Source organism: Entelurus aequoreus, linkage group LG13 (assembly GCF_033978785.1).
Source record: "Entelurus aequoreus isolate RoL-2023_Sb linkage group LG13, RoL_Eaeq_v1.1, whole genome shotgun sequence".
NCBI lineage: Eukaryota > Metazoa > Chordata > Actinopteri > Syngnathiformes > Syngnathidae > Entelurus > Entelurus aequoreus.
Window position 1 is genome coordinate 60,518,255 of NC_084743.1, and position 22,279 is coordinate 60,540,533.

General features: G+C 37.3%; 1 protein-coding gene across 1 annotated transcript in view; it reads right to left on the reverse strand.

The window, feature by feature from the left end:
* Nucleotides 1–22,279, reverse strand: part of foxn1 (forkhead box N1) — a gene marked incomplete at its 5' end in the record, with an annotated part of 30,017 nt that overhangs the window by 2,689 nt on the left and 5,049 nt on the right. The window contains 2 exons of the mRNA XM_062067217.1: nucleotides 3,427–3,765; nucleotides 3,835–4,042. Coding sequence (XP_061923201.1) covers nucleotides 3,427–3,765; nucleotides 3,835–4,042 — 547 coding nt within the window. The remainder of the gene's footprint in view (nucleotides 1–3,426; nucleotides 3,766–3,834; nucleotides 4,043–22,279) is intronic.

Here is a 22,279-nt window from a genome sequence, read left to right on the forward strand (position 1 = left end):
ATGTTACACAAAGTTTTTGTGATAACTTAGAAACAATTATTCTAACACCGGGCATGACGGCGCGTCGTCACGTCATGACATTGCTGGGTTTACCAGCAGAGGAGCATGTTCGGCAGCGCGCGCACACAGAGTACTTACAAGCAGACACGGTGTGTAGACAGAACAGGGAGAACGGACACATTTTGGTCCAAAAACTAAAGATAAAGGTGAAGTTATAACACTGAAACGCCCTCAGGAAGAGGTGCTTTAAGACATGGCTAGCTAGCGGCGAACGTCCATTCACAGTCGGCAGTGTTTTAGCTACTTCTAAATCACTAATCCTGGCCTCCATGGCGACAAATAAAGCAAGTTTCTTACAAGTATCATCCCTACGAGGAATAGCTAAACATGCTTCACTACACACCGTAGCTTGCCAGCTTCAAAATGTAAACAAACGTCATTGGTGGATCTACACCTAAAATCCACTGTAATGATACCAAGTACAAGAGTGCATCTAGTCGATACCATTATGATTACATCTTCTTAGTTTTTTTTAAATTTATATTATGTGTATAAACTCAGGAAATATGTCCCTGGACACATGAGGACTTTTAATATGACCAATGTGTGATCTTGTAACTACTTGGTATCGGATTAATACCCACATTTGTGGCATTGTTAAAAGAATTGTTTGTAAGTTATCACAAAAAACTTTGTGTTGAAATGAGTTCCAGGCAAAAAGACAAAAGGCTGTCTTTGAAACCAACCAAGAAGAAGGCTCGTAAAACTCCACTGAGACTTCAAAGCGGAGAGATGACAGGATCTGTCCAATTTCCAGACAAACTCTTTTTGAAGTATTTTACGAACTCTTTTTGAAGTATTTTATGGAACTCTCTTTGAACTATTTTATGGAACTCTTTTTGAACTATTTTACGACCTCTCCTGTTGAACTGTTCGGTAACCAAAAGCAACGCTGTTTATGACCCACTTCCCTCTGGAAGCAGCTGTGGTCAGGTGGGGGGAGAAAGTCAAATAAAGAAGGAGTGCAATCTTTTGGCAGAGCGTGCTGAGACACTGTAAGAGGTTACAGGTCGAGAAAAGCAATTTATTTTGGACACCCCTAGTAAATACGTATAAAGTTAAAGTTAAAGTACCAATGATTGTCACACACACACTAGGTGTGGCGAAATTATTCTCTGCATTTGACCCATCACCCTTGATCACCCCCTGGGAGGTGAGGGGAGCAGTGAGCAGCAGCATTTTTGGTGATTTAACCCCCAATTCCAACCCTTGATGCTGAGTGCCAAGCAGGGAGGTAATGGGTCCCATTTTTATAGTCTTTGGTATGACTCGGCCGGAGTTCAAACTCACGACCTACCGATCTCAGAGCGGACACTCCAACCACTAGGCCACTGAGTAGGTAATAATAGTACAAACTGTCCATATAGTCGAGGTTTCTGTGGTTTATCCGTTACACAGTGCTCGATAGCGGGGTAGAGCGGAATATACGTTAGGTCAGGAAAAAACACAGAGGCTATTTCATCCCTACAAGCCTGTTTGGCAGGTTTCCCTGCTCCTCGGGGCATTTGTATTCCCAGAAGAGCAGGGAAACTTGTGAAACAGGCTTGTAGGGATGAAAAAGCCTCTGTATAATGCTCAATGCCGGGGTAGAGCGGAATATAGGTTAGGTCAGGAAAAAACACAGAGGCTATTTCATCCTTACAAGCCTGTTTGGCAGGTTTCCCTGCTCCTCGGGGCATTTGTATTTCCTGAAGAGCAGGGAAACTTGCGAAACAGGCTTGTAGGGATTAAATAGCCTATGTACAGTGCTCAATACCGGGGTAGAGCGGAATATACGTTAGGTCAGGAAAAAACACAGAGGCTATTTCATCCCTACAAGCCAGTTTCGCAGGTTTCCCTGCTCTTCGGGGGATTTGTATTGCCTGAAGAGCAGGGAAACTTGCGAAACAGGCTTGTAGGGATGAAATAGCCTCTGTACAGTGCTCAATACCGGGGTAGAGCGGAATATACGTTAGGTCAGGAAAAAACACAGAGGCTATTTCATCCCTAGAAGCCTGTTTGGCAGGTTTCCCTGCTCCTCGGGGCATTTGTATTCCCAGAAGAGCAGGGAAACTTGTGAAACAGGCTTGTAGGGATGAAAAAGCCTCTGTATAATGCTCAATGCCGGGGTAGAGCGGAATATAGGTTAGGTCAGGAAAAAACACAGAGGCTATTTCATCCTTACAAGCCTGTTTGGCAGGTTTCCCTGCTCCTCGGGGCATTTGTATTTCCTGAAGAGCAGGGAAACTTGCGAAACAGGCTTGTAGGGATTAAATAGCCTATGTACAGTGCTCAATACCGGGGTAGAGCGGAATATACGTTAGGTCAGGAAAAAACACAGAGGCTATTTCATCCCTACAAGCCAGTTTCGCAGGTTTCCCTGCTCTTCGGGGGATTTGTATTGCCTGAAGAGCAGGGAAACTTGCGAAACAGGCTTGTAGGGATGAAATAGCCTCTGTACAGTGCTCAATACCGGGGTAGAGCGGAATATACGTTAGGTCAGGAAAAAACACAGAGGCTATTTCATCCCTAGAAGCCTGTTTGGCAGGTTTCCCTGCTCCTCGGGGCATTTGTATTCCCAGAAGAGCAGGGAAACTTGTGAAACAGGCTTGTAGGGATGAAAAAGCCTCTGTATAATGCTCAATGCCGGGGTAGAGCGGAATATACGTTAGGTCAGGAAAAACCACAGAGGCTATTTAATCCCTACAAGCCTGTTTCGCAGGTTTCCCTGCTCCTCGGGGCATTTGTATTCCCAGAAGAGCAGGGAAACTTGTGAAACAGGCTTGTAGGGATGAAAAAGCCTGTGTATAATGCTCAATACCGGGGTAGAGCGGAATATACGTTAGGTCAGGAAAAAACACAGAGGCTATTTCATCCCTACAAGCCTGTTTGGCAGGTGTCCCTGCTCCTCGGGGCATTTGTGTTCCCAGAAGAGCAGGGAAACTTGTGAAACAGGCATGTAGGGATGAAAAAGCCTCTGTATAATGCTCAATGCCGGGGTAGAGCGGAATATACGTTAGGTCAGGAAAAACCACAGAGGCTATTTCATCCCTACAAGCCTGTTTCGCAGGTTTCCCTGCTCTTCGGGGGATTTGTATTGCCTGAAGAGCAGGGAAACTTGCGAAACAGGCTTGTAGGGATGAAATAGCCTCTGTACAGTGCTCAATACCGGGGTAGAGCGGAATATACGTTAGGTCAGGAAAAAACACAGAGGCTATTTCATCCCTACAAGCCTGTTTCGCAGGTTTCCCTGCTCATCGGGGGATTTGTATTGCCTGAAGAGCAGGGAAACTTGCGAAACAGGCTTGTAGGGATGAAATAGCCTCTGTGTTTTTTCCTGACCTAACGTATAAACTGTCCATAAGTAGATTGTTTGCCACTGCCTACCTTGCAATTGCAGGTCCGTCAGACTGGGGTTGAGCACGTCCACATCGTAACTGGTGTCCTCGAACAAAAAGTCCTGCAGGTTCCTGACGCTGAAGTCGGCCTGCGGGGCGGCGCTGTAGGCGGGCGGGAGCTTCCTACTCGAAGATGCGTTGTATTGGACGTCCGCTGTGAGCTGCTGATGCAGGTGGAGGAGCGGCTCCGAAGGTGGAGAAGTCTGTGAATATTGCGGACGTCGACTGGGTGTTGAGGAGGAGGCGCCATCAACACCTGCAGTTCTGGTGTAAACCGGCACCGATCGCCACTTGTTAGGCCGATCTCCAAGGAGGCGATCGAGGTCCTCTGCAGGAAGGAGCAAATTAAGGGTTCCCGTTCTTTCCTTATACCCGTCTAGATGTTTCTACGACTCACCTGGTCTCGCCATGCTCCTGCGAACAGTGACGGGATCTTTGCGGCGCCACTTGTGGAGCTCCTCCTGCATCTTTGCCACCTTGGCAGGGTTGAGAGCCCACAGGCAACCTTTACGGGACGAGTTGCCATTTTGGATCTCCGCCTTCTCGAAACACTTGTTCAAGGAGAGGTTGTGTCGCACCGAGTTCTTCCATCCATCAGGGGCTGTCTGGGGAAACGGTGGAGAGGGAACATACTTCAATCAGGTTCATGGTAAATATTAAATAATACAAAAATATATTCAAAAAAATAAATAAAATAATTGGTTTATGTTAAATAACAAATACAAAATACGTAAATATTTTAAAAATAGTAAATAATCAGTCCATATTAAATAACAAATACATAATATTTAAATATATGTGGAAAAAATAAATAAAATAATCGGTTTATGTTAAATAAATACAAAATATAAAAATATATTTAAATGAAACAATATAAATAATCAGTCCATGTTAAATAACAAATACATAATATATAAATATATAACAAAAAATAAATACAAATATATTCGGAAAAAAAAAAAAAGATTTATGTTAAATAACAAATACAAAATATATAAATATATTTAAATGGAGGGAAAAAAATCAGTCCATGTTAAATAACAAATACATAATATCAAAATATATGTACAAAAATTTTATTAAAAAATTGGTTTATGTTAAATAAATACACAATATATAAATATATTTAAATGAAACAATATAAATAATAAGTCCATGTTAAATAACAAATACATAACATATAAATATATGTAAAAATAAATAACGTTTTTTGTTAAATAAATACAACATATATTAATATAAAAAAAAAAAATAATCGTTCCGTGTTAAATAACAAATTCATAATATATAAATATATTTACAAAAATAAATAAAATAATCGGTTCATGTTAAATAATAAATACAAAATATATAAATATATTTAAATCACAAATATATAAATAATCAGTACATGTTAAATAGCAAATACATATATGAAAAAAATATAATAATCGGTTTATGTTAAACAAAAAATACAAAATATATAAATATATTTAAATCTAAAAATTTAAAAAATCAGTCCATGGTAAATAAGACATACATAATATGTAAATATATGTAAAAAAAAAAAAAAAAAACAACTAAATAATCGGTTTATGTTAAATAAATACAATATATATATTCATCCATCCATTTAATATATTTAAATAAAAAATAGAAATAATCAGTCCATGTTAAATAACAAATACATAATATATGAATATATGTAAACAAATAAAATAAAATAAATCGGTTTATGTTAAATAACAAATACATAACATATAAATATATTTTTAAAAAATAATATTATAATCGGTTTATGTTAAATAACAAATACATAATATATAAATATATTTAAAAAATAAATAAAATAATCGGTTCATGTTAAATAATAACACAATGTATATTAAAATATATACATATATATATATATATATATATGTGTGTGTATATGTGTATATATATATATATATATATATATATATATATATATATATATATATATATATATATATATATATATATATATATATATATATATGAACAGAAAAGGTTCATGTTACCAGATGAACAAAAGTATTTTGACATCTGGCTATTACACGTATTACACAAAGTACATGGAGGAAATAAAAAAAATAGGGACATCAAACAACTATATTTTCTTAATCAAAATGTCAAATGGTTGATAAATTAAGTGTCACTCATTTTTATAATAATATAATTGAATTGTGTTTAATTACTGTAGAATTAAAAAAATAAGACACACATGAACATTTTCATGTGTGCTTTACTCCAGCTGCGGTGCACAAACTATGTCCGCAAATTTAAAGTTCCGGGCTGTCCGGATTTGATATATTTGTTTTAATTATTATTATTGTATCCATTACTATTATTTTATCCATTATTATTATTATTATTATTATTTTATCCATTAAAGGATAAACTGAAGCAACAGAATATAAAAAAATACCTTTTTTTTTCTAGTCGATTAATCCAGCTCTGAAGTAAGTCCCAATGATTAATCACTTACTGTAGCCCAGCTCGGTCTATCATATTAATTTAACAAGTACATCATCAAATAGCTTATTCGGTTCAAACCACAGTCAGAGCTTTTCAAATGAGTGCATGTAACTTTTCATCTGAAAAGATGTATGCTCCTCATTATCTCATCTACTTTAGAAATGATTCTAAAGCACATGCCACTATTTTAATATGTCCCTGCAGGAAATATGAAAACATGCAACCATCCGCCAACTCTCTCTCTCTATATATATATATACAGTATATGTATATATGTACATATAAACTGTGTATAAATCAATACGTTGACATGCAGTTGCAGGTGTCTACTGGCCTGAAGTCAATTGAAGTATTTCAATGTATGTCATAAAAATACCAACCATGAAAAAAACATGTTTAAGCATTCAAATGTTCTGGGCCTGCAGCAGGTTTGGCTTGTTTGGATCATGGCCACCCAAATTTTTGAACTCTCTCTAAGTGCAGGGTCCAAATCTGCACTTGCCTTTAGAAAAAACAACTAAACTATAATCCCCTTCCTGCAAATGTTTTGTTGTTACCTTTGCTTGACATAAACCACTTAGCTACCGCATAAGCAAGCGCTAATAAAGCCAGTGGAAAAAAATTAGATTCAAACTCCCACGCCTGCTTTTAACCTTCCTTCACATGTTACTTATTCACTGATTGCATGCACTGTCACTGCCTAAATGTCTGCCATGACTCGTCCGTCATCATTACAGCGCAACTAATTAGTGTCATACAACAGATGATCTTCTGACAGCAAGTCACCAAACCGGATCCCGCAGAACAACAGGTGCTAATGAAATAAAGCAGAATGTAAAATTCCGCAGTACTTTACTGCACTGTAAAAAAAAATCCTATTTTTATGGTTAATTTACTCTAAATTTCTACTGTAATTTTTCTATTTTTTTTAAATAGTTTATAAAACTGTAGAATTGAAGACATTATCTGCAAATAAACGATCCGCCTGTTATTTTAAGTAATATGCCAGTAATGACAAACTATGTATATTTCAATTTTTTTTTTTCAGAAAAATACCAAATCAATTATACATAGAATTTTCTGTTTTCTTAAATTACTTTCAAATTCATGTAAAACTACAGCGCAATTTTGAGTTTTGGGGTTCGTTTTTTTTTTTTAGATCGCAATTTCCACCAGTCCCAATGTGTGTGAGAAGTTTGGTGAGTTTTGAAGTATGTTAAAAGGGTGAAATTACAGCTCAAAGAGGCAAAAATGAGTGTTTTAGTAAATTTTTGTCTTAAATGGGAAATTGCCAACTTCCTGTTGGTTTTTGCCCGAGAATGTGTCATTATGAATTGTAGGTCTAAATGAGACCTACATACAAATTTTTGTTTCATGTCTCTACGACCTTCATAGTGGGAGTTACAGGCAGTTTGTTTTTGTTTTTTCCTAGGGGGCGCTAGAGCGCAATTTTGATTTTTGGGGTTTGGTTTTTTTATTAGATGGCAATTTTCGCATGTCCTGATGTGTGTGTCAAATTTGGTGAGTTTTGAAGCATGTTAAGTGGGTCAAATTAGAGTTTTTTGTGGCGGCGGAATAATAATAATAATAATAAAGAATAATAAAACCTTACAATTTCAATAGTGTCCTTTGTCCCTGTACAAAGGACTCCCTGTGGGAGTCCTTTATACAGGGTACAGGCGGACCCTAATTAAAGCTGCAAGCATCGATGGACGGGACCGACTTTGAGGGCTCATAAAATCCAAACCGGAGCAGTAATTAAAACTCTTTCATCAACTTTTAATCAGACGGGTTCAATCTCTCTCCTGTGCTAATTTGAAGCCGACACGACAAACGCTCTCAGAGGAGATAATGTTTGAAAAAAGGTGACTGTTTTTACTCAACTTTTGTTTTGAAGGGGGAATTGCAAACTTCCTGTGGATTTTTGCTGGGGGTTGTCAGTGTATAAAATATAGGTCTAAGCGAGACCTACATAGAGGTTTTTGTTTCATGTCTCTACGACATTCCTACTGGGATTTACAGGCAGTTTTGTCTGTGTTTTCTTCCTAGGGGGCGCTAGAGCGCAATTTTGAGTTTTGGTTTTTTGATTAGATCGCAATTTTCGCCAGTCCTGATGTGTGTCCATTTTGGTGAGTTTTGAAGCATGTTAAGGGGGCCAAATTACAGCTCAGAGAGGCGGCGGTATGATAATAAAACGCTAGAAATGCAATAGGGTACTCTGTCCCAAAGGGACATCGGTCCCTAATTACGATATTTTCCCGCAAAACGTTTCATGAAAATGTCTTTTAATATAATGTTTTTGATCATTATTTGGTTTTACAGAATTTTTTTTTACAGTGTGCAGTTCCAGGATTCATCTCAAACACTCCAATCCTGGACAAACTGTTGCAAGTCACAACATTTCAGTTGTTACACAAGCTATTTAAACATACCAAAACCTTTAATACCGCACAGGCTGTCACTGCGCATCACTGTCTAATTATTTATGACACAGCTGCTCCTCATTTAATTGTGCATACGCAACACGGAACAACTGACTGAAAACGTTCTCAGCATAAACTTGCACCAGTTCAAAGTAGTGACTTGTCGGAAAAATGGGATAACAATCAACTGAAAAATATAGATTTTCTTCTTTTTTTTTCAAGCCAAGTGTCCTGCACGTTGATCAAATTGCATGTTTGGAAAAAAAAAACACAATAATTTACACTACATCAGGGCTATTCAACTACATATAGAAGAGGGTTACAGTTTCAAGAGCTCAATAATAATAATAACAATAGATTTTATTTGTAAAAAGCACTTTACGTTGAGCAAACAACTTCAAAGTGCCACAGTGTTAAAAAAAGAAAAAGAAAATAGTAATAATAATTAAAGCTGCAAGCAGCATTGGTCGGGTCCGCCTTCTGGCAGGTGCTAGTCCTAGGTGTCCAATACTTTTGTCCAGTGGTAGTCCTGAGTGAGACCTACATAGAGGTTTTTGTTTCGTGTCTCTACCATATTGGTACTGGGAGTTAGAGGAAGTTGTGTCTGAGTTCACATTGTCATTATAGGCTATTGTGTGTATTGAGGCCAAAGAAGGTCTAATCGCAGTTTCGTTGTCATTTTTGGCACCGTAGCAGCATCAGTGCTGCGGGTCTTTGAAGGCTCGTAAAATCAAAACGGTAGCACTTAATCATTATCCGTCGTCAACTTTTAATCAGAAGGGTTCAATCTCTCTCCTGTAGCAGTTTGAAGCGGAAACGACAAACGCGCTCAGAGGAGATAACGTTTGATGTTTGGTGACCGTTTGGTACAAAAATGTTGTTTTGAAATGGAGATAACAAACTTCCTGTTGATTTTTGCTGAAGGGTGTCAATGTATGAAATCTAGGTCTAAATGAGACCTACATAGAGGTATTTTTTTCATGTCTCTACGACGTTCCTACCGGAAGTTACAAGCAGTTTTGTCAGAGTTTTCCTCTGAGGAGCAGTTTTTTGTCTTTTTTTTCCAAAAATTATGTAGAGCACAATTTTGAGTTTTGGGATTCGGTTTTTTTTTTAGATCACAGTTTCCACCAGTCCCGATGTGTGTGAGAAGTTTGGTGAGTTTTGAAGTATTTTAAGGGGGTCAAATTACAGCGCAAAAATCAAAAATGAGTGTTTTTAGTCATTTTTTGTCTTGAAGGGGAAATTGCCAACTTCCTGTTGGTTTTCGCCCGAAGAAGTGAAATTATGAATTGTAGGTCTAACTGAGACCTACATACCGGTTTTTGTTTCATGTCTCTACGACCTTCCTAGTGGGAGTTAGAGGCATTTTTCTTCCTAGGGGGCGCTAGAGAGCAATGTTGATTTTTGGTATTTTTTTTTACCACTAAAGTGTGCTGTACCCGGGGTTTAATGTGTATGTCAAATTTGGTGAGTTTTGAAGCATGTTAAGGGGGGCTAAGTAGTGCGCGACCGTGCGGAATAATAATAAAGAATTAAAGCTGCAAGCAGCATTGGTCGGGTCCGCCTTCTGGCAGGTGCTAGTCCTAGGTGTCCAATACTTTTGTCCAGTGGTAGTCCTGAGTGAGACCTACATAGAGGTTTTGGTTTCGTGTCTCTACGATATTGGTACTGGGAGTTAGAGGAAGTTGTGTCTGAGTTCACATTGTCATTATAGGCTATTGTGTGTATTGAGGCCAAAGAAGGTCTAATCGCAGTTTCGTTGTCATTTTTGGCACCGTAGCAGCATCAGTGCTGCGGGTCTTTGAAGGCTCGTAAAATCAAAACGGTAGCACTTAATCATTATCCGTCGTCAACTTTTAATCAGAAGGGTTCAATCTCTCTCCTGTAGCAGTTTGAAGCGGAAACGACAAACGCGCTCAGAGGAGATAACGTTTGATGTTTGGTGACCGTTTGGTACAAAAATGTTGTTTTGAAATGGAGATAACAAACTTCCTGTTGATTTTTGCTGAAGGGTGTCAATGTATGAAATCTAGGTCTAAATGAGACCTACATAGAAGTATTTTTTTCATGTCTCTACGACGTTCCTACCGGAAGTTACAAGCAGTTTTGTCTGAGTTTTCCTCTAAAAAGCATTTTTTTCTCTGTTTTATTAAAAAATTGCTCTAGAGCACAATTTTGAGTTTCGGGGTTCGGTTTTTTTTTGAGATCGCAATTTCTACCAGTCCCAATGTGTGTGCGAAGTTTGGTGAGTTTTGAAGTATTTTAAGGGGGTCAAATTAGAGGTCAAAGATGTAAAAAACAGTGTTTTTAGTACATTTTTGTCAAAAAAGGTAAATTGCCAATTTCCTGTTGATTTTCGCCCGAGAATGTGTCATTATGAGTTGTAGGTCTAGAGCAGACCTACATACAGGTTTTTGTTTCATGTCTCTACGACCTTCCTAGTGGGAGTTAGAGGCAGTCTGTTTTTTTTTTTTCCTAGGGGGCGCTAGAGCTCAATTTTGTGTTTTGGGGTTAGGTTTTTATATTAAAGTCTGCTGGCACACTTTTTGGATGTGTGTAAAAAATTTGGTGAGTTTTGAAGTATGTTAAGGGGGTCTAAGTAGTGCGCAAAGCTGCGGAATAATAATAATAATTAAAGCTGCAAGCAGCATTGGTCGGGTCCGCCTTCTGGCAGGTGCTAGTCCTAGGTGTCCAATACTTTAGTCCAGTGGTAGTCCTGAGTGAGACCTACATAGAGGTTTTTGTTTCGTGTCTCTACGATATTGGTACTGGGAGTTAGAGGAAGTTGTGTCTGAGTTCACATTGTCATTATAGGCTATTGTGTGTATTGAGGCCAAAGAAGGTCTAATCGCAGTTTCGTTGTCATTTTTGGCACCGTAGCAACTTTAGTGCTGGGGGTCTTTGAAGGCTCGTAAAATCAAAACGGTAGCACTAATCTCAACGCCGTCGTCAACTTTTAATCAGAAGGGTTCAATCTCTCTCCTGTAGCAGTTTGAAGCCGAAACGACAAACGCGCTCAGAGGAGATAATGTTTGATGTTTGGTGACCGTTTGGTACAAAAATGTTGTTTTGAAATGGAGATTACCAACTTCCTGTTGATTTTCGCTGAAGGATGTCAATCTATGAAATGTAGGTCTAGACAAGACCTACATAGAGGTATTTGTTTCATGTCTCTACGACGTTCCTACCGGAAGTTACAAGCAGTTTTGTCAGAGTTTTCCTCTGAGGAGCAGTTTTTTCTCTTTTTTTTTCAAAAATTATGTAGAGCACAATTTTGAGTTTTGGGATTCGGTTTTTTTTTTAGATCACAGTTTCCACCAGTCCCAATGTGTGTGAGAAGTTTGGTGAGTTTTGAAGTATTTTAAGGGGGTCAAATTAGAGGTCAAAAATCAAAAATGAGTGTTTTTAGTCATTTTTTGTCTTGAAGGGGAAATTGCCAACTTCCTGTTGGTTTTCGCCCGAAGAAGTGAAATTATGAATTGTAGGTCTAACTGAGACCTACATACAGGTTTTGGTTTCATGTCTCTACGACCTTCCTAGTGGGAGTTATAGGCAGTTTTCTACCTAGGGGGCGCTAGAGAGCAAGTGTATTTTTTTGGGTTTGGTTTTTTGACTAAAGTCTGCTGGCACACTTTTTGGATGTGTGTAAAAAATTTGGTGAGTTTTGAGGCATGTTAAGGGGGGCGTAGTAGTGCGCAAAGCTGCGGAAGAATAATAATAATTAAAGCTGCAAGCAGCATTGGTCGGGTCCGCCTTCTGGCAGGTGCTAGTCCTAGGTGTCCAATACTTTTGTCCAGTGGTAGTCCTGAGTGAGACCTACATAGAGGTTTTTGTTTCGTGTCTCTACGATATTGGTACTGGGAGTTAGAGGAAGTTGTGTCTGAGTTCACATTGTCATTATAGGCTATTGTGTGTATTGAGGCCAAAGAAGGTCTAATCGCAGTTTCGTTGTCATTTTTGACACCGTAGCAGCATCAGTGCTGCGGGTCTTTGAAGGCGCGTAAAATCTAAACGGTAGCACTAATCACCACTCTTTGGTCAACTTTTAATCAGAAGGGTTCAATGTCTCTCCTGTAGCAGTTTGAAGCCGAAACGACAAACGCGCTCAGAGGAGATAATGTTTGATGTTTGGTGACCGTTTGGTACAAAAATGTTGTTTTGAAATGGAGATTACAAACTTCCTGTTGATTTTCGCTGAAGGATGTCAATCTATGAAATGTAGGTCTAGACAAGACCTACATAGAGGTATTTGTTTCATGTGTCTACGACGTTCCTACCGGAAGTTATAAGCAGTTTTGTCTGAGTTTTCCTCTAAAAAGCAGTTTTTTCTCAGTTTTATGTAAAAATTGCTCAAGGGCACAATTTTGATTTTCGGGGTTCGGTTATTTTTTGAGATCGCAATTTCTACCAGTCCCGATGTGTGTGAGAAGTTTGGTGAGTTTTGAAGTATTTTAAGGGGGTCAAATTAGAGGTCAAAGACGTAAAAAACAGTGTTTTTAGTACATTTTTGTCTTGAAGGGGAAATTGCCAACTTCCTGTTGGTTTTCGCCCGACGATGTAAAATTATGAGTTGTAGGTCTTTAGCAGACCTACATACAGGTTTTTGTTTCATGTCTCTACGACCTTCCTAGTGGGAGTTACAGGCAGTTTGTTTTTTTTTTTTCCTAGGGGGCGCTAGAGCGCAATTTTTATTTTTGGGGTTTGGTTTTGTTATTAACAAGCAATTTTCGCAGGTTCTGACTTGTGTGTCAAATTTGGTGAGTTTTGGAGCATGTTAAGTGGGTCAAATTGCTGTTCGAAGAGGCGGCCGGTATAATAATAATAATAATAATTAAAGCTGCAAGCAGCATTGGTCGGGTCCGCCTTCTGGCAGGTGCTAGTCCTAGGTGTCCAATACTTTAGTCCAGTGGTAGTCCTCAGTGAGACCTACATAGAGGTTTTTGTTTCGTGTCTCTACGATATTGGTACTGGGAGTTAGAGGAAGTTGTGTCTGAGTTCACATTGTCATTATAGGCTATTGTGTGTATTGAGGACAAAGAAGGTCTAATCGCAGTTTCGTTGTCATTTTTGGCACCGGAGCAGCATCAGTGCTGCGGGTCTTTGAAGGCTCGTAAAATCAAAACGGTAGCACTAAATAAAACGCCGTCGTCAACTTTTAATCAGAAGGGTTCAATCTCTCTCCTGTAGCAGTTTGAAGCCGAAACGACAAACGCGCTCAGAGGAGATAATGTTTGATGTTTGGTGACCGTTTGGTACAAAAATGTTGTTTTGAAATGGAGATAACAAACTTCCTGTTGATTTTTGCTGAAGGGTGTCAATGTATGAAATGTAGGTCTAAATGAGACCTACGTAGAGGTATTTTTTTCATGTCTCTACGACGTTCCTACCGGAAGTTACAAGCAGTTTTGTCAGATTTTTCCTCTGAGGAGCAGTTTTTTGTCAGTTTTTTCCAAAAATTATGTAGAGCACAATTTTGAGTTTTGGGGTTTGGTTTTTTTTTTAGATCGCAGTTTCCACCAGTCCCGATGTGTGTGAGAAGTTTGGTGAGTTTTGAAGTATTTTAAGGGGGTCAAATTAGAGGTGAAAGACGTAAAAAACAGTGTTTTTAGTAAATTTTTGTATAAAATGGGAAATAGCCAACTCCCTGTTGATTTTCGCCCGAGGATATACAATTATGAGTTGTAGGTCTAGAGCAGACCTACATACAGGTTTTTGTTTCATGTCTCTACGACCTTCCTAGTGGGAGTTACAGGCAGTCTGTTTTTTTTTTTTCCTAGGGGGCGCTAGAGCTCAATTTTGTGTTTTGGGGTTAGGTTTTTATATTAAAGTCTGCTGGCACACTTTTTGGATGTGTGTAAAAAATTTGGTGAGTTTTGAAGCATGTTAAGGGGGGCGAAGTAGTGCGCAAAGCTGCGGAATAATAATAATAAAGAATAATAATAATAATAAAACCTTACAATTTCAATAGGGTCCTTTCGTCCCATTGCAAAAGGACTCCCTTTGGGATTCCTTTTGAAAAGGTCCTGTGCGGACCCTAATAATAAACATTACAATAACAATAGGTTCCTTTGTAACCAGTACAAAGGACTCCCTGGGGGAGTCCTTTTTACAGGGTACATGCGGACCCTAATTAAAGCTGCAAGCAGCATTGGTCGGGTCCGCCTTCTGGCAGGTGCTAGTCCTAGGTGTCCAATACTTTAGTCCAGTGGTAGTCCTGAGTGAGACCTACATAGAGGTTTTTGTTTCGTGTCTCTACGATATTGGTACTGGGAGTTAGAGGAAGTTGTGTCTGAGTTCACATTGTCATTATAGGCTATTGTGTGTATTGAGGCCAAAGAAGGTCTAATCGCAGTTTCGTTGTCATTTTTGGCACCGTAGCAACTTTAGTGCTGGGGGTCTTTGAAGGCTCGTAAAATCAAAACGGTAGCACTAATCTCAACGCCGTCGTCAACTTTTAATCAGAAGGGTTCAATCTCTCTCCTGTAGCAGTTTGAAGCCGAAACGACAAACGCGCTCAGAGGAGATAATGTTTGATGTTTGGTGACCGTTTGGTACAAAAATGTTGTTTTGAAATGGAGATTACCAACTTCCTGTTGATTTTCGCTGAAGGATGTCAATCTATGAAATGTAGGTCTAGACAAGACCTACATAGAGGTATTTGTTTCATGTCTCTACGACGTTCCTACCGGAAGTTACAAGCAGTTTTGTCAGAGTTTTCCTCTGAGGAGCAGTTTTTTCTCTTTTTTTTTCAAAAATTATGTAGAGCACAATTTTGAGTTTTGGGATTCGGTTTTTTTTTTAGATCACAGTTTCCACCAGTCCCAATGTGTGTGAGAAGTTTGGTGAGTTTTGAAGTATTTTAAGGGGGTCAAATTAGAGGTCAAAAATCAAAAATGAGTGTTTTTAGTCATTTTTTGTCTTGAAGGGGAAATTGCCAACTTCCTGTTGGTTTTCGCCCGAAGAAGTGAAATTATGAATTGTAGGTCTAACTGAGACCTACATACAGGTTTTGGTTTCATGTCTCTACGACCTTCCTAGTGGGAGTTATAGGCAGTTTTCTACCTAGGGGGCGCTAGAGAGCAAGTGTATTTTTTTGGGTTTGGTTTTTTGACTAAAGTCTGCTGGCACACTTTTTGGATGTGTGTAAAAAATTTGGTGAGTTTTGAGGCATGTTAAGGGGGGCGTAGTAGTGCGCAAAGCTGCGGAAGAATAATAATAATTAAAGCTGCAAGCAGCATTGGTCGGGTCCGCCTTCTGGCAGGTGCTAGTCCTAGGTGTCCAATACTTTTGTCCAGTGGTAGTCCTGAGTGAGACCTACATAGAGGTTTTTGTTTCGTGTCTCTACGATATTGGTACTGGGAGTTAGAGGAAGTTGTGTCTGAGTTCACATTGTCATTATAGGCTATTGTGTGTATTGAGGCCAAAGAAGGTCTAATTGCAGTTTCGTTGTCATTTTTGGCACCGTAGCAGCATCAGTGCTGCGGGTCTTTGAAGGCGCGTAAAATCAAAACGGTAGCACTAATCACCACACTTTCGTCAACTTTTAATCAGAAGGGTTCAATCTCTCTCCTGTAGCAGTTTGAAGCGGAAACGACAAACGCGCTCAGAGGAGATAACGTTTGATGTTTGGTGACCGTTTGGTACAAAAATGTTGTTTTGAAATGGAGATAACAAACTTCCTGTTGATTTTTGCTGAAGGGTGTCAATGTATGAAATGTAGGTCTAAATGAGACCTACGTAGAGGTATTTGTTTCATGTCTCTACGACGTTCCTACCGGAAGTTATAAGCAGTTTTGTCTGAGTTTTCCTCTAAAAAGCATTTTTTTCTCTGTTTTATTAAAAAATTGCTCTAGAGCACAATTTTGAGTTTCGGGGTTCGGTTTTTTTTTGAGATCGCAATTTCTACCAGTCCCAATGTGTGTGCGAAGTTTGGTGAGTTTTGAAGTATTTTAAGGGGGTCAAATTAGAGGTCAAAGATGTAAAAAACAGTGTTTTTAGTACATTTTTGTCAAAAAAGGTAAATTGCCAATTTCCTGTTGATTTTCGCCCGAGAATGTGTCATTATGAGTTGTAGGTCTAGAGCAGACCTACATACAGGTTTTTGTTTCATGTCTCTACGACCTTCCTAGTGGGAGTTAGAGGCAGTCTGTTTTTTTTTTTTCCTAGGGGGCGCTAGAGCTCAATTTTGTGTTTTGGGGTTAGGTTTTTATATTAAAGTCTGCTGGCACACTTTTTGGATGTGTGTAAAAAATTTGGTGAGTTTTGAAGTATGTTAAGGGGGTCTAAGTAGTGCGCAAAGCTGCGGAATAATAATAATAATAATAATAAAGAATAATAATAAAACCTTACAATTTCAATAGGGTCCTTTCGTCCCATTGCAAAAGGACTCCCTTTGGGATTCCTTTTGAAAAGGTCCTGTGCGGACCCTAATAATAATAAAACCTTACAATTTCAATAGGGTCCTTTCGTCCCATTGCAAAAGGACTCCCTTTGGGATTCCTTTTGAAAAGGTCCTGTGCGGACCCTAATAATAATTAAAGCTGCAAGCAGCATTGGTCGGGTCCGCCTTCTGGCAGGTGCTAGTCCTAGGTGTCCAATACTTTAGTCCAGTGGTAGTCCTGAGTGAGACCTACATAGAGGTTTTTGTTTCGTGTCTCTACGATATTGGTACTGGGAGTTAGAGGAAGTTGTGTCTGAGTTCACATTGTCATTATAGGCTATTGTGTGTATTGAGGCCAAAGAAGGTCTAATTGCAGTTTCGTTGTCATTTTTGGCACCGTAGCAGCATCAGTGCTGCGGGTCTTTGAAGGCGCGTAAAATCAAAACGGTAGCACTAATCACCACACTTTCGTCAACTTTTAATCAGAAGGGTTCAATCTCTCTCCTGTAGCAGTTTGAAGCCGAAACGACAAACGCGCTCAGAGGAGATAATGTTTGATGTTTGGTGACCGTTTGGTACAAAAATGTTGTTTTGAAATGGAGATAACAAACTTCCTGTTGATTTTTGCTGAAGGATGTCAATCTATGAAATGTAGGTCTAGGCAAGACCTACATAGAGGTATTTGTTTCATGTCTCTACGACGTTCCTACCGGAAGTTACAAGCAGTTTTGTCAGAGTTTTCCTCTGAGGAGCATTTTTTTCTCTTTTTTTTTCAAAAATTATGTAGAGCACAATTTTGAGTTTTGGGATTCGGTTTTTTTTTTAGATCACAGTTTCCACCAGTCCCAATGTGTGTGAGAAGTTTGGTGAGTTTTGAAGTATTTTAAGGGGGTCAAATTAGAGGTCAAAAATCAAAAATGAGTGTTTTTAGTCATTTTTTGTCTTGAAGGGGAAATTGCCAACTTCCTGTTGGTTTTCGCCCGAAGAAGTGAAATTATGAATTGTAGGTCTAACTGAGACCTACATACAGGTTTTGGTTTCATGTCTCTACGACCTTCCTAGTGGGAGTTATAGGCAGTTTTCTACCTAGGGGGCGCTAGAGAGCAAGTGTATTTTTTTGGGTTTGGTTTTTTGACTAAAGTCTGCTGGCACACTTTTTGGATGTGTGTAAAAAATTTGGTGAGTTTTGAAGCATGTTAAGGGGGGCGTAGTAGTGCGCAAAGCTGCGGAAGAAAAAAGAAAGAATAATAATAAAACCTTACAATAACAATAGGTTCCTTTGTAACCAGTACAAAGGACTCCCTGGGGGAGTCCTTTGTACAGGGTACAGGGCGGACCCTAATAAAGAATAATAATAAAACCTTACAATTTCAATAGGGTCCTTTCGTCCCATTGCAAAAGGACTCCCTTTGGGATTCCTTTTGAAAAGGTCCTGTGCGGACCCTAATAATAATAATAAACATTACAAATTCAATAGGTTCCTTTGTAACCAGTACAAAGGACTCCCGGGGGAGTCCTTTTTACAGGGTACATGCGGACCCTAATAACCAGCATGTATATCTATAAAAATCTATAAAAAGGCTTTTTTTTAAAGATGAGTTTTTAAGCCTTTTTTAAAAGCATTCACAGTCTGAGGTGCCCTCAGGTGGTCAGGGAGAGCGTTCCACAGACTGGGAGCAGCAGAGCAGAAAGCCCGATCTCCCATAGTTCGTAGCTTTGTCCTTGGAGGTTGGAGGAGGTTAGCCTGTTTGGAGCGGAGGTGTCGTGTGGAGGATTTGAGGGGTGAGCAGTTCTTTAAGGTAGACGGGGGCATTTCCATGGAAGCACTGGTGAGTTAGTAAGGAGATTTTGAATTCAATCCTGAGCTCAAGGTCTCAAAGTTTGGACGTGACTTTATAAAGTGCCTCCGCAGGCAGTGATGGGCAGTAACAAGCTACATGCAGCAAAGCTCCGTAGCTTAACTACGTTTTCCAGTAGCTTGGCGGTAGTGTTGGGACTAACGCGTTACAAAGAGAAGATCTGAGTGTGTTTTATTGGAGCGCTGCGGAAGAGGCGACAAAGAAGAGGCGCGCCGCATGCTGTCTGTGTGTATGTGTGTGTGTGTGTGTGGGAGGGGTCGTGTCTGTGTTTACTAACAAGACACGGCGAAGCCCGAAGCCGAATTTCTTAACATGGAGATATTCTCACTACTTTTCTTTTGTCGACCACAAAGAGAATAGCATTTTAGTTCAATGTAAGTTGTGTCTTGGATCAAAGATCCTATCCTAGCAATTGAAATCTGCTGAAACAGCTACAAAAGCAACATGCTTCGACGAAGCGAGTAAAGAGAGACACACTTCACCTTTAACGAGGCACTGCGCACTGAAGGTACACACACTCTGTCAATTCTCTTATATACTCTTTCATTCTAGACTTCTAGAGTGTTTGATTATCACAGGGGTCACCAACCTTTTTGAAAGCAAGAGCTACTTCTTGGGTACTGATTAATGTGAAGGGCTACCAGTTTGATACACACTTAAATAAATTGCCAGAAATAGCCAATGTCCTCACTTTACCTTTAACTCTATGTTATTATTAATAATTAATGATATTTACACTTAATTGAACGGTTTAAAAGAGGAGAAAACACGAAAAAAAATGACAATTAAATTTTGAAACATAGTTTATCTTCAATTTCGACTCTTTAAAATTCAAAATTCAACCGAAAAAAAGAAGAGAAAAACTAGCTAATTCGAATCTTTTTGAAAACATTAAAAAAATAATTTATGGAACATCATTATTACCATTATTTACTTTTTACAATTTTGTACACTGCTGCTGGAATTTAAATTTTCCTGAGGGAACTCTCCCGAAGAATCAATAAAGTACTATCTATCTATCTATCTATCATTAGTCATTTTTCCTGATTAAGATTAATTTTAGAATTTTGATGACATGTTTTAAATAGGTTAAAATCCAATCTACACTTTGTTAGAATATATAACAAATTGGACCAAGCTAGACAAATCATTATTTCTTCTAGATTTTCCAGAAACATTTTTTTAAAAGAAATTCAAAAGACTTTGAAATAAGATTTAAATTTGATTCTACAGATTTTCTAGATTTGCCAGAATAATTTTTTTGAATTTTAATCATAATGAGTCTGAAGAAATATTTCACAAATATTCTTCGTCGAAAAAACAGAAGCTAAAATGAAGAATTAAATTAAAATGTATTTATTATTCTTTACAATAAAAAAAATAAATTACTTGAACATTGATTTACATTGTCAGGAAAGAAGAGGAAGGAATTTAAAAGGTAAAAAGGTATATGTGTTTAAAAATCCTAAAATCATTTTTAAGGTTGTATTTTTTCTCTAAAATTGTCTTTCTGAAAGTTATAAGAAGCAAAGTAAAAAAATTAATGAATTTATTTAAACAAGTGAAGACCAAGTCTTTAAAATATTATCTTGGATTTTCAAATTCTATTTGAGTTTTGTCTCTCTTAGAATTAAAAATGTCGGGCAAAGCGAGACCAGCTTGCTAGTAAATAAATACAATTTAAAAAATAGAGGCTGCTATTTGAGCTATTTTTAGAACAGGCCAGCGGGCTACTCATCTGGTCCTTACGGGCTACCTGGTGCCCGCGGGCACCGCGTTGGTGACCCCTGGATTATCACATCACTCTAAATGTATAGACTATAAAGTTCACAAACATAAAGAGGGATGCTAGTGGGTCAGGCCAATATTTCCTTATCTCTAAACTAAAACTGGGGAAATGTGTAGTGTTCTGGGCTTCAGACATGATTTTATTTCAGAATTCCTTGAGAGAAAAAAACGCCTGGTTAGGCTTTGTGTATGTAGTGTGTGCGTCTAAACAAACCTTTGCACTGTATATTGCACTGTATATTTTCTGGGAAGACGACAAAGACTTTTAAAAGTTTAAAAAATATTATGGAATGTCACATTGTTGTGTACTTCCCACATGTTTTATTTTGTTATATTTTACAGAAAATTGTTTATTTTTATTTTTATGCTATGTGCCTCCTAAGACCTCACTGTAGGCTTTGCAAGGTCATGTTAGCTCTAAACCACAGGTGTCAAACTCAAGGCCCGGGGGCCAAATCTGGCCCCGCCACATAATTTTATGTGGCCCGCGAAAGCTTGGAAATAATATGCGTTAATAAAGTGCTTAATCTTTTCTTACTAAATATATTTGTTCTTTCCCTTTTGACATTAAAAATAATGTACTGCATGCAATTGCATATCTTTTAAAATTCAATATTATCAAAATCAAAATATTTTATTTTGAAATGTATTTTTTGTTAAAATAAAGCTAAATACTGTACTTAAATATCTGCCCAACTTTTTATTTCAACAAGTTATCAATCAAATTGTAGACTGTAAAATTGAAATTAGATTTTACGGTTAAATTCCACGGACTGAGGGTTTTTTTTTACCGTAAAATCAACTTTAGTACTTTTTTTTCTCCATATACAGTAAGACACTAAAACATAAAAAAAAAAATAATAATTAAAAAAAACCATTAAAAACAACATGATTTTACGGTAAAAAAATAAAAAACTGGCAGCTCTGTTGCTTGAATTTTACCGCGAAAAACAGTGGTATTGTTTTTCCATCCCATTCCATTTATTCAAATTTTGTATATGCTGTAAAAAAAAACCACACTGCTTTTACTGTAAAATTCTGGTGACTGAGCTGCCAGTTTTTAAAGTAAAATGTAAAAATTATTTTTGCTGCTTATGTAAAAAAAAAATATAGTTAATGTTTGTGTATATATTTATATATTAATATATATATATATATTAATATATATATATATATATATATATATTAATATATATATATATATATTAATATACATATATTAATATATATATATATATAAATAAATATATATATATATATATTTATATATATATATTAATATATATATATATATATATTAATATATATATATATATATATATATATATATATATATATATATATATATATATATTAATATATATATATAAAATATATAAATATATATATATATATATATATATATATATATATATATATATATATATATATATATATATATATATATATATATATATATATATATATATATATATATATATATATATATATATATATATTAAGCAGTGGGGGTTTTTTTACAGCATATACAAAATTTGAATAAATGGAATGGGATGTAAAAACAATACCACTGTTTTTAGCGGTAAAATTCAAGCAACAGAGCTGCCAGTTTTTTATTTTTTACCGTAAAATCATTTTGTTTTTAATGGTTTTTTTTTTTATTTTATTTTATTTTTTTTTATGTTTTAGTGTCTTACTGTATATGGAGAAAAAAAAGGAATAAAGTTGATTTTACGGTAAAAAAAAACCCTCAGTCCGTGGAATTTAACCGTAAAATCTAATTTCAATTTTACAGTCTACAATTTGATTGATAATTTGTTGAAATAAAAAGTATATATATATATATATATTACTCATTGTTAAAAGTGGCCCTCTGAGGGCAACCATAACTGCGATGGGCCCTCAATGAAA